At 53.5% G+C, this 12,827-nt stretch overlaps 1 protein-coding gene across 1 annotated transcript; it reads right to left on the bottom strand.

Annotated features, from left to right (window-relative positions):
* Positions 1-3,150: 3,150 nt before the first annotated feature.
* LIPG (lipase G, endothelial type) lies at positions 3,151-8,734 on the bottom strand. Its single transcript, XM_026040136.1, has 8 exons — positions 8,663-8,734; positions 7,812-7,991; positions 7,254-7,365; positions 6,379-6,603; positions 5,692-5,934; positions 4,980-5,100; positions 4,232-4,450; positions 3,151-3,247 (listed from the first exon to the last, which is right to left on the bottom strand). The coding sequence occupies exons 2-8, from the start codon at positions 7,989-7,991 to the stop codon at positions 3,151-3,153; spliced, it is 1,197 nt and encodes a 398-aa protein (XP_025895921.1). The 5' UTR covers positions 8,663-8,734.
* Between the last annotated feature and the right edge of the window lie 4,093 nt (positions 8,735-12,827).

Here is a 12,827-nt window from a genome sequence, read left to right on the forward strand (position 1 = left end):
CACACCACATTACTGCAGGAAGCCTATGGATTAGGGCAAAGCAGAGGCAGTCTGTCCCAACTATGGCTAGCCTGATAAAGGAACAACATCCAGCAAGGAGCACTAAACACCATGGAGCAGCAGCGTGATGAGGGGGCTCCTCATCTCCTTCAGCATCTAAGTGAGGGCAGAGCAGGCCCACCCAGTCCCCACCAGCAAGGTTGGAAAGAGGTCACCAGGTAAGGGCACCTGCTGCTCTGCACCCTTCCCCATGCTGCTCCACCTCCATGTCCAGTCCCCTGCAGACCAGCAGGACAATGACATGGCCTTACAGTGCTGCTCTGACACAGGATAGCTTATTTCTTAAGAACAAGACTTCACTCATTCTTACAAAGCGCTTTATTTTTCATCTTCAAGCTTATAAAACTGTTACTCAAAAAACAAAGGTGTTTAAAACTTTACATATGTACAGCATGAGAAATAAATAATGTTTTAAGTCATAGAAAAACCACAATATACAAATAAGGCTTTGAAACCACTTTACCCATGGCACGGTGACAAGTCACAGATACTTACCAAAGGCTTCAATTATTGAAGCCTTTGCATAAAACCATAAAAAAAAAAATCTCCAAATGTGCTTGCCTTGCCTGGATTGAAGTTCTCCAAAAAACCTCAGACAACCATAGGCATCAAACGATTTTAAGTCTTCAGAGCTCAGTCCAGCATGTGGCAGCAACACAGCTTGAGACTGCCTTTCCGTGCAGCAAAGTTCAAGAGCAGTCTCGGTTGTTAGACCAAGTCTCCTTCTTCCCACCCCATAAAAAGGGCTAGTTCACCTCCGACAAGGTCCCATCTGCTGCAGCAGCTAGGACAGCTGCCGAGCGTCTGTCCAGCTCCAGAGCAGCCAAGTGCCGAGCATCTGTCCRATTCCAAAGCCAAGTTCATGGGGAATCCAGCTAGGACGTTGCAGTAATGAGGGTGGATGGTTGTCTGTTTGGCTCAGTTAAGTACTTTGCCTAAAGTTAAGTCTTAATTATGCTCTGGTACTGCAGCAGCATTTGAGCAGAGGCAAACACGTTCTCAGTAGTTAAGAGGACCAATGCAACATTCTCCCAAAGCAGGACAGTTCATTACCTTCCTCCATAGTCAGTAGATGTGCAGCTGCCTTAATAAAAAGCTTAATAAAACAAGCTTAATAGAAAGCTCTGTAGTAACACCCATGCTTGGTTCAGACACGTGCTGGGGCAGCTGCCAGCACCCTCAGTTGGTATCTGGACCTTGTTTTGCCCTAGATACAGGGAGGATGGAGCTCCTCCACAAGGTGACCTAGAGAGATTTGAGTATCAGCCAGATACAGTAACTGATTTTCAGGGTAAGCAGAGGACAGCTTGAAGATAAGTGACATTGTGCTTATTCCCCCCCAAAGATACTCCCCCCCAAAACTTAACATGTTTGGTGGTCTTATCTTCCCACAGCCCTTAGTGCTTTTGGATTCCCAGTCACCCCTATGCCAGGCACCAGGTTATTGTTGGCAGCTCCGTCACCARCAGTTTGACAGTCAGTTAACACGGTTGTCTTCCCAACTCCGCTGGCAGGCAAGCCAGTAGGTCATTGCTGAGGTCTAGATCTGTGAAGGCTTCATCCGCAGCTCTGCTTAAGGAAATGCAGAGTGCAACAGATCAAGAAAGGGTTAAAGGCACAAACCAGGCTCCCTGGAAAAGGGGAAGGCAGTTTCAGTTATTGGAGGTCTAGGACCACAGTCCATCTGTTTCTTGCATCCGTTCCAAGGTGTTTGGTCCTGAAGAGCTAGCTGTTTTAAGTGCTACCAAGACAGATTTTTTGCCAGAGTATCACCCCACACGTGTGGTCTTCATGCATCTAGGCTGTTTGGTTGTGAGATTTCAGGGAAGTCCTCAGAGCAAGTTTGAGAAAGGCCTAAAAGGCAGAGAGAAAACACACCTGGTTAAACACAGAGCTTAAGAGCAATAAAGTAACCATAAGAAATGCTGGGACATTAGAAACAGGTTTTGACAGTCCCAGTTAATATTTTATTCTGTTAAAAAAAGCTCTTTGCCTGATAACTACCCAGTGGGAACAGAGCAGACACAGCACACAAGCAGATAGCTGCAAATAGAGATTACAGGTCTTGATAGAGCCTGCCTGTGCAGAGCCCTTCAAGGGTAGCCAGATGTTCACAGACGGTCTCCAGGCAGGARCTCTAATCTCTCAGGGACTTGGCAGGGACAGAGCGTCCAGCAGCAGTCGTCGCTCACGGGCTTGGGGAGGAAGGACCATTTCCTGGAAATCCAGCTGCTCGGAGCAGCTCTGCTCTGCCTCCTGTGGAAGCCACGCTGCACCAGCGAGCAGGAAGGGCACATCTGCCAGCAATTTCTGTTTAATAGGTGCTACAAGCAGCRTATCAAAACAGCCTTTTATTGTACCTGCAGGAGCATTTGCTTGATCTTTCACTACTTGCAGCAGAGCAGCATTTTTTTGTTGCAGAGGGATCTCATTCATTAGGTAGTTTGCTACTGTAYGTGAAGCAGCCCGCTGGGTTCTGCCAAGCCTGGAGCCGATCAGCTCACATGCAGGCAGAATGCTGCTTTCCAAGAAGGTTGTGCAAAGCTCGGCTGCCACGGGGCTCTCCTGACCTGAGCAGCACTTGATGGGGAGCTCCAAAGCCACAAGTACACAAACAGAGACTTAAGAGAGGCCAAGCAGCAAGGACCAGACCGAAAGCAACTGTCATCCAGCCAAACTAGCAAGGACACATCTGAAGCGTCGCTCGAGCATGTTGAAGCAAACAATCTGCCCCTGCTGGCGTCAGTCTCAATGTAAGGACTGATCCTAAGTGTCTGGAAGAGCATCCCAGAGGCAAACAGGACTCCAAGCCCTGCTGGGGTGTCTCCAATTAGCTTTCCACTCTTGCAAGGATCCTGAGTTTGAGTAGCACCAAAAGATACAAGAAGCCAAACTGGGACCAGAAATGAATAGTGTCTAATTATCTATGCTTAGTTAATTTTCATGTATGCATTAAATCTTTCATTAAGTCTAATAGCAGGGAATCATGTTAGAMTCTATCCACCTTTGATAGGGAAGAAAAAAGGAAGTTCTAATAGYCTAAAGACTCTACTCATGCATTAGACAGGATTTCTCCAGGCTGTTTCCCCCTTACCTTTTTTGCCAGTCGTCTGCACATTTCACAAACCAGAGCTCTTTGCCAGGAGATATTCTGGTCAGCTGGGAATCCTCCACACAAAAAGCAAACCTAGGGGGAAGGACCAGAAGTCAAGATAAGTCACCTCTTGCTGCATGACTGACCCAGTTGTAATCCATATGCCAGGTTCATTTTAGGATGAGTTGTGTAGTTTGACCCTTCTACAGGAAGCATCTTGACACACCATTACTGTGCTGAGTAGCTGCTGCAACCTTTTCTTAATGTCATATTTYGCATGAGAATCTTTGCTTCTACTTCTACTTTGCTCCACACATTTCAGAAAATAGGATGTAGACTGCCTCATGGATGACAGGAGACACTTATTTATAGCCAAGAAACATGGGAAGTGTCACAGTAACTGTTGTTACTTGGCAGATCTGGGTACCTTCAGAGCAGCATTAGCACAAGGTCTGGGACCTCTTACTTGGCACCTCTACTTCTGGGTTCACCTTGCTTTCCTGTTGGATAGCTCAGAAGGAACAACAGTGTTTAAGTGGTTGGTGTTACCATGTTCCTGTCTGCCTAGTTTATTGATCTAGCTCATTCTGCCAAGTCAGTGCAATCACACATATAACTAGAATAGCCATGCTAGTGTGTGCTTTAGTGTTTATTCTTGGCATTTATTATTTTAACCCTTCAGATAACATCTAAACCTCTTAAAATAGGCTAATTCAACCCCTATGTCACATGCTCTAGGACTCCCTGCTTGAGCAGGAAGGTTGGACTAGATGATCTCTAGAGGTCCCTTCCAACCTTGAACATTCTGTGATTCTATGGGCAGGAGTTTTATATTATTTAAATAAAGCAGAGTGTGTCAGATCTAAATTTTAAGCTAAGCTAGGTTTCTATTTCTATTCTATAACCTCACATTGAACCTCCTCATGTAACCCATGTTCCTGCCCCATGAGGAAACATCATCTGATGACACTGAACATGAAAGACTGTTCCAGCTACCAAGTGAGGTCAAAACCCCAACACCACTTTCCRTGGAGCTCCGTGCTGAAGCTTCACCCACGTGTTAGCAGAGCCTCTCACCTCTGCTGCGTTTCCCCAGACTTCACCCGTATACGTCTGATGTGCAGCTCCTGGGGCGACTTCGCAGGCCGGTACCAGTAGCTCTTGAGCTCTTTCCACAGATCGTACCAAGACTGAGAGGTTCCCTCCCAGGTGAGCTTTATTTTTAAGAGCTCACCCATGTCCTCCTCAGTGTAGACCAGGAAGGTGTTGGTGGCATTAAGGCCAATCTGCTCCAGCCTGAAAGATAAGCAGAAACTCAACCTTTCTTCCTTATGGAGGAGTGCCAGGAGGGCTGTCATTCAGCACAAGGCTTCAGAGACAGCCCTTTGCAGCTTATCAAGTGCTTTTTGTTTAACTGTCAACAGTCAATTAGTGATAGCATTAAACCAGCTCTCCAAACTCATTTTTAATAGGAGGCATTAATTACTTGACTCAGACAGCTTTCCATAACTTAAAGGTGAATTTCAGACCTTGTTTCTTCTGCGACAGGCTAAAAAGACTGCAACATCCCCCTCCAGAGACAGAGACACTTTCAGACATACCCAAACGGGGAAGGAAGGATCAAAACCTCAACACTGAGCCACGAAGGTTGATGTGTAGAGGGCTGACCACACCAGCTTGCTTTCACAGGGGTAAGTTATAATTAAGTTACTTGACAAAAGGTTTCTGAATTGCAGTAAGGTGCAGCTGTTAGTGTCRGTGACTTATGCCACCTTGTACTTGTCTAGGCCCAGTTACCTTAAGCACAACAGGTCAGTTTACTTACATTTCTAAAGAGAGGGGTTCGGAATCTCCATTGGTGCCATGAAGGGTGACTGAGAAGGTGGGATCAGCTGCTCCCAAGCTTTTGTAGCTGAAGACGTGCATTTTCATCTGATAATGGTACACTGCAAGGAGACAAGGACAGCATAGATGGAGGCAAGTTTGCGAAGAGCCAGCGTTGTTAAGCATCGCTCTTTATTTAATAGAGTGTTGACAGGCAAAAGTCAAAGCCTTTCTAAATGAGTCTCTGATCATGCAGATATCTATACCAAGACATTGTGGATCAATTTTTTCCTGCTCTGTCTCTGATTTCAAAGTTGACATTTTCCAGGTGGAAACAGGACCAGGGAGAGAAGCAGACGGAGCTACAGGACCCCTTTCTCCACATGAGGAGGGCTCTCCAAGCCTCGCATTGCTCTAAGGTAGAGATGGGCTTGCATGCAGGGACTATGTAAGCCACAGAGCTGCTTGAGAGGCAGTTGGTCCTTGCAGCCAGAGCCCTTGTTGTGCTCCATGGAGGAAGGAGCTCAGCGACACTACGGAGCAGGAATGCGGCCAGGTAACAGCAACAGGCTCTACTGCCTGTTGCTGCCTTGCTTGGAGGCAAGGCTACCCTTCCACCTCTACAGTGGGGTCAAATAGTGTCTTAGATAAGGGTCACCCCACTCAGATCAAACGATCTCTAATCTGGATGCTCTTTAAGAGAGAAAGCATACCTTTGAACGGCATGTCAGCTCTTGTCTTCAGGTACATCTTGCTGTTTCTTTTGTTCTTGGTTCTCCTGGCGTTGTAGCCAATGCCGTTGCAGCGGTTCTTCCGGCAGCTCAGGCAGATGCCCTTCTTGAAGCGACCCGAATCGGTGCACTGGAAGGCGAAGCTTTGCTTGTCGGGGTTCACCAGGGAGTCCACGAAGAGGTGCACAGACCGCTCGTGCTCGCATTTAACAACTTCACCGATAGCTGGGGGAGCAGAGTTGCAGGGGATACGTTTTGTTTACGCATTTGCCACCTCAGCAGCCGTAAGATACAGTGAACTGAACCTTTTGGAACCCAGCGAGAGTCGAGTTCGGCTAAACTTGACATTTTTCAAACAGTAGCAATTCAAAAGGGTTAGTGCAAGACACCCGACGACTGATCACTTGTTCTCTACCACGAAGTCAGCTTTAAAGAGGAGTCCAAAGCCAGCATGAGAAGACCAGAGGTTTTGATCAGGTGTTAGGATGAAAACATGCCGATTCAGAATTAGAAGCACATCTAGTTTCTARTGGTTATCTCCAGTAGAACAGGCAGTTTAGAAGGAAAAGTAGTTTGCTCTCACAAATGGGATCATTCCCCAGCACCAACCCTGAAGTCGAGAAGTCTACAGTGGCAAAACCAGAGGCAAAACACGTAACAAGAACTTACTGCCATAGGCAATTGCTCCTAAGACATCGCTGAGTCCGCAGCCAGGCTGGAAGTCTCCCCCATTGGGGTAGATGTCCACGTGGCCGACRGGCATCTGGATGCCAATGCTGACACCAAGCGTCTCCCGCGTGTAGGTGTGCAGGACATCCACGAAGCCGGCGTCGTCGGGGGACAGGCGCTTGCTGGGGTCCACTCCTTCAAACATGGGGCCAGCCGGATCCAGGCCTAGGGACAGCAGAGGACACCAGTAAGAACTTGGGTGGTTTCATCCATAGCAGCTGCTAGGAGCTCTCAATACCCCCACAGGACACAGACATTCCCTGCCTCATTGAGGGTACCATCCCCACATCTTCACCACAAACTCACTGAAGGAGATGAGGATGATGCCTGCAACACACCCCAGTATCGGCACTGCTCTGCTCAGTCTCTGAAGTGATGGGGACGTGATATAAGCCTTCATGGTATCCCATCTACCACATCCTAACTTCTCATATTTGAGGTCCCTTCACTACAGAATCTGAGGCACTCTCTTCAACATATCTTCTGATAAAAGAAGATTTTGGTCAAACACCCCATGGGACAAAGTGTACTCAATAGTTATCACTTCCATTAATCCAAGTTGTATGGAAACAGTGTTTCCTCAAAGGAGACCTTGGATGGAAATAGCCTAAACCAGACTTTTCCATGAGCATCCAAACCTAGGCTATCCTTGGAGAGAGGCTTTTCATGAGCCTCCCAAAGTTTGGTGTCCTGCCTCAAGGATATCATATGGAGATAGCAAGAGTGCCATGACACAAGGATGCTGGAAACATTCRGAAAACGTGCTGGGGGACAACTCCACTAAAAGGTAGGGGACAGCCAGAAAAGCCACTTACCTGTAATTCTGCCTATCGTCCCCTGGACATGATTGCCAGCAAAGCCAGCAACGTGGGCCCCAAGGCTGTATCCAATCAAGTGAACATTTTGCAGTTGGAATAGTGGGTTCTCCTGTAAGGAGAAACAAATAGTTTGTGGTTTTAGAATAACTACCCAACTTCTATCTGCAGGACTCTGAGGTCCTGTTCTAGGACTAGGTAGGAGGAARCAGGAGACAAATTTTTTTTCCTCCCTGTTTTCTCAGCACATGTGCATGATATGCATGATGCCTGTTTGCACAGCACTTGTTTTATCCCAATCATCACATCCAGCTTTCAATATCAAGCAGAATATTCCTGCCCTCTTACCAAAGGGGCACCAACCCCGAGCACCCTGCTCCCACACTGGCACCTCCAAGCTGAGCTGAGGAGATGCAGGAGCCGGATCTCCTCCCCTTCCTTCACCACGGAGCCCCGAGGTTTAGGATTACACCTGCCCCTTGGCATTAGGGCTGGCGCACACCCCGCTTTCTCACGCAGCCGCCCCTCGCTGCCCATCGCGCCCGGTGCCGGTTCTACCTGCAGCCAGTTGAGCAGCTGGGCGATGCTTTTCCCCACCACCTGCGTGTTGTTCACCGCGTCCGTGTAGAGCTGGTGCGCCAGGGGCAGCCAGTCCACGACCACCACGTTGGCCTCCTTCTCCCGCTCCTGCAGGGCCGACACGAGGCTGCCCAGCCACGTTTCAAACATGCCGCTCATCTGCGGAGAGACCCGGGCATTAATTTGCCCTCCTGCCCACGGGGCAGCCCTCAGGGCTCCGTTTGCAGCTTGCACTTTCACTACACGCTTCCCTGGGAAGCTTCTCCTCTTAGACTGCACTAATGGTGTAAGAAAAACTGGTTTTGACAGACGGGGAGCAATTAGCCTCGCTGCCTTTTAAGGGCAGAGGGAGAGGCGCTGCTACCCGCCAGCCTTATCGCCCGTCCTCGAGGGCTCCGGGCTTTGAGGCATTGCAAAATTATTCCCCAGGCCGGGCATTGCAGTTTGCATAAGCAGAGGCCGAGCCGATAAGCCCACTAATGCCCCGCACGCGGTTACATAAGGCGCAGGAGAAGGGAGACAGACAAAGTGCCCACCCTGTGTCTTTGCGTGGAGCCCCCGCTGCAGGAGCCAGGGCTGCTGCACGTGGCTGGGCTTACAACGAGCTGCAGCAGCGAGTCAAGCAGCATCGCAGCAGTTGCTTGGTGGTGTTTTTAGCAAAACGGCCACAGTTTCGTTTAGCAGGTTCCTCTTAGGGGCACAAAGGCACCCTGAAGGGCTGAACAGGGCAATTTCCCTGTTTTAAGCAATGCTGGTGCTCGCAGCGGGAAGGCAGCCCCGCGGCGGGATGCTCCGCGTGGACAGCGCGGCGGGATGCTCCGCGCACTCACCGTCCAGCCGTGGATGATGAGGAAGGTCTTGGCGGTGGCGTTGAAGCCGCAGCGCTGCAGGCGGCCGCGCTGCCCCACGGCGAGCTCGCAGCCCTCGGCCTCGGCGTCGCCCGCCGCGCGCAGGTTGAACCTGACGCGGGGCGCGCGCGGGGCGGCCCCGCTTCCCGCCGCCGCCGGCGTCGTCGCACCTGCAGGCGGGGACAGCGGGGGGAAGTTGGGGACACGCCGCGGGGCCCCGCGTGCCCCGGCCCCACGGACCCTCCCCACCCGCGGCACCTGCGGCTCCCCCCGCGCCCGCACCCGCACCCACCTCCGCGCAGGTGCGGGGCCGCCATGCAGCCGGCGAGGGCGGCGCAGAGCAGCAGCACGAGCCCGCCCATGGCGCAGGGGACAGCGGGGACGGCGGGGACGGGCTCGGCGCGACGGCGACACGGGCAGCGCGAGCCGGGCGCGCGGCGGCCGCTTTAAGGGCGAGCGCGCGAGGGGCGGCGCCCGCCCCTCCGCCCCCCCCCCCGCCCTGTGGCGCGCCCCGCTCCCATTGGTCACGCCCTCGCGTGACGTCAGAGCGGGAGCGCGGGGCGGAAAGTTCTCAATGGAGGGCGGGGGGCGCGGGTGGGAATGGGGTCGTGGGGGGCGCGGGGGGGTCAGTGTGTGCAGGGGGGGGGCGCGGGGAGCCCCCCCGCTGCGGGAGGGGAGCCCTGGGGCCCCGCGGAGCAGGCGAGTGAAAGAGCGGAAAAAAGAGGGGAAAAAAGCAAAAAAGATAAACAGGAGCAGTCTTGAAACTATGGGGATTTTAACAGGAAATGACAGGAAAAAACGTGCTGCGGGGTCCCCGCTCCTGCAGCGCCGTGCCGGGCAGGAGGACGAGCGCGGAGCGGCCAGGCTCGCCGAGGAGCAGCCAAGCGCTCCGGGCRGGCGCTGTGCAAAGGCACCGCGTTGTGGAGGTGCCAGAGCGGCGCTCACGGGGTCCCCCCACGCTCCGCTCCGCTCCCAGAGCAACGCGTGTGGAACTGGGCAGGATTCCTTCATACGAGCGCCGAGGAGCATCCCGGCTCTCCTGGCAGCACCAACCGACCTTTACCTCCTCCGGCTTCGGAGACAAAAACCCGGCACCACCTTTCCCTGCTCTAACCCTGCAAGGAGCGCGGACACATCGCGCTCCGACAGAGCCGGGGAGCCGGCCTGGCCGAGCAGCCTCGCGCCTCCCACGTGSAGACCCAAGGCCTTGGAGCAGCCCATGCACCACATGGAGCCGTCAGGCCTGGGCAAGATTTATCCAGGCTTTTCCGCCTGCGGATGCCACCGGGATAAGCTCCGTTTGCAGCCCCCTCTCTGGCTTCCCCTAAGGTGATTTCTTCAGCAGCATCGCTCAATCCCAGCATCCCCATGGGGTTTCCAGGTAGGAAAAAGCGATGGAGAGGAAATAAGCGGGCACCAGAGCAGCGGTTCGTCCTGGTGCGGAATCCTGCCGTGGATGCCGTGGATTGCGGTGCCTATTTAGGGCCAGGCGCGCGGAGCCGCGTGGGGCCTCCCATCCCGTGGTAAATCTGCTGGCATCCGGCCCCRGGGTTATTAGGGAGCACATGGTCGGCAGCGCGGAGCGCGGGCACCCGGCGCCGCGGAGCAAATCCCTGCATTCCTGCAGGCGCTAATTCCCCGGGGCYGTCGCCGCAGCCGGTACCTGCCCCCGGCACCGCTGCCCCCGGCGGGCTGCGCTCCGTATTAAGGGTGAACGGCCACTGCTTCAAACCACGAGCACCGGCTTTATGCGCCACCCCCCACGTTTTGGGGAAAAAGGTGACGATTTGGGGCACYGTCCCTGACACTGTTTTTATTTTTCCCCTGACTTGCTCCCTTCTCCATCATCTCATGCAGGCCGATTCCTCAGCATCCCAAGCAAGGTCAAGGAAACCCATCACGCACATCAGCAGCATGTGCCAACGGCTCCGGTCTGTGTCCAAGCGGGAAGGCACGAGGACGTCCCCAGGAACGCTGCTCCCTCGTGGGGCTCTGCTTCCCCCTCTCGCCATTAATTCCTAATTGCTGAACTCCCCTGTTTATTGCGGTGCTTGACTGTGTGGATCCTATTAGGAGGAGGCAGCCGCTCTGCCATTAATTAGGAAAAGCCGAGGGCCCTGCTCTGTGTTTGCCTTCCCGCCTGCCATATCCAGGCGGTGCCATATTCATCCTGGCAGCTCCCGCTCCGAGGAGGGACGGATCCCACAGCTGCTCTTCCCTCGCTGTGGAGCATCCCGGGTGTGGAGGTGGCAGCTGGAGCCACCACGTTGGCACAGWAGGACACGCACCGGGGGCTCCTTGGATCCACCAGAGGGAAATCCATGGACACCRGCTGCAGCCAGGCCCTGCTGGATATGATCCCCCTGAGCGCTAGCATGTGCCCGGGCCCATGCGCTGGGAAAATGGGGCTGGAAAAGTGGAGCGGGGAGGCTGGGGGGTTAGGGAGGACAGGCTGACGTGGGGAGGCTCCRAGGAGGGGGCTCGTGTCACGCTGGATGCCACAGAGCCCGTGGGACCGGACAGCCTGAGGGGGAGCAAGGGGGTTAGGATCAAAGGGTCAGGCCACGTRTTCGGAGAGGAAAACGCTGCAATCCCGGAGCAGCCCTCGTTTCCCTGGAGRAGAACAGGCTTCGTGGGCTCAGCCAGCAGACCCAGGGAGCTGCCGAGCAAGCGGAGCCACAGAAAGACGGAGCAGATAACAGGGAGAGGAGGAGCCTACTTGGATCCATGTGGATTAGGATGAGCTGGTGGGCACCTCTGGAGATGATCACCCTCCAACCCTCCTGCTGCAGCAGCATTCCCTGGAACACTGTGCCCAGCACGTGTCCAGTTGGGGTTTGAACATCTCCAGGGATGGAAGAGACTCCTCAGCCTCCCTGGGAAACCTGCCTGAGTGTCCAGCCACCTTCACAGGAAAAAGATTTTTTCATAGGTGTTTAAATGAAGTCACCTATATTTCAGTTTGTGCTCAAATCGTGGGCACAAATGTGGGCATTTTGGTACCTTTAACCAAAAGAACATTTAGAGCAGTTAATCCAGACAGGTTAAAACAAATGCAAGCCAAGAACCTAATTCCTCCCTAACAGTGTTTGTTACCTCTCGCTTTCATGTTTTTATTAGCTTGCTGTCTTACCGCCGTGATCAACTGATCCGTATCTGGCAATGAAAGCCATGAACGAGCAGTCACAGACCCAGGCRACCCACGTAAACAGTTTGCTGGCAGCGAACGCACCGGATCGATGCAAACTACAAGGTTATTAAGCACATAGGAGGTTTATTTAACCAGGGATTCCCTCCCAGCCGGGTGTGCAGGGGTGGATGAACCAGCTGCTGTAGGACAGGGTGCCGGAATCGCCGGGTTCCGTCCAGGAATCACCTGTGTTGTTGTTGTCACCTCCTGCTGACGGCGGGGCCGCGGTGCCTCTGGAGAAGCCCCATGTGTGGCGGAGGATGAGGAGGAGCTGTGGGGAGCTGTCTGGAGRCTGGAAGCTCTCAGTGCCTCCCACYTCCAGTACTCGAGCACTGTGGAACAGTTTTCAATTTAGAGCAAACAGTGGTATTGTCATYCTCAAGTTTTCCTGCATAACCATTAGGAGGAGCCACCCATTCCCACACAGTTTGGTGATGGTTGATATCCCCACATAACCCCTAGACTGCAAAACCTGGGGCTGTAAGGTAAAACGCGAGGAAACCAGCTGCAAACTGCAGGAGAATTCCCTGCCGTTCCTGAGCAAGGAGCAGATCGCTGCAGCAAGGCCTCGCAGAGGAGCAGACCTGGTTCCATGACTATGGACCTACCTGCCACAGGACTTCATTGCGGAGCGGCCGTCGCTCCCGCTCCGGTGGGAGTCACTGCCGTGGGACAACGTGTCCATCCCRAGCTGCCGAAGAGAGGGGCCCAAAGCCAAGTATCAGCTGCTGAAGCAGGCAGGGGCCCGGGCACGTGTCGGCGTTGGCGGCTTCCCTGGCCAGGAGGGAGGGCGAGGAGCAGGGAGCTTTGGGGTCAGCTCCCGTAGGCTGGGCACCCCAGGCAGCTGGTGCACGGGGGGAATCCCGTGGGCAAACCCCAGCACCCCCACTTGGCGCTAGGTGCTAAACTAGACCCGAGATTTCCAGCGGGGATGGAAACGGGAGCCACCACCTGCCC

The sequence above is a fragment of the Nothoprocta perdicaria genome, unplaced genomic scaffold, assembly GCF_003342845.1.
Source record: "Nothoprocta perdicaria isolate Ctin4 unplaced genomic scaffold, notPer1 scaffold_10, whole genome shotgun sequence".
Classification (NCBI taxonomy): Eukaryota; Metazoa; Chordata; class Aves; order Tinamiformes; family Tinamidae; genus Nothoprocta; species Nothoprocta perdicaria.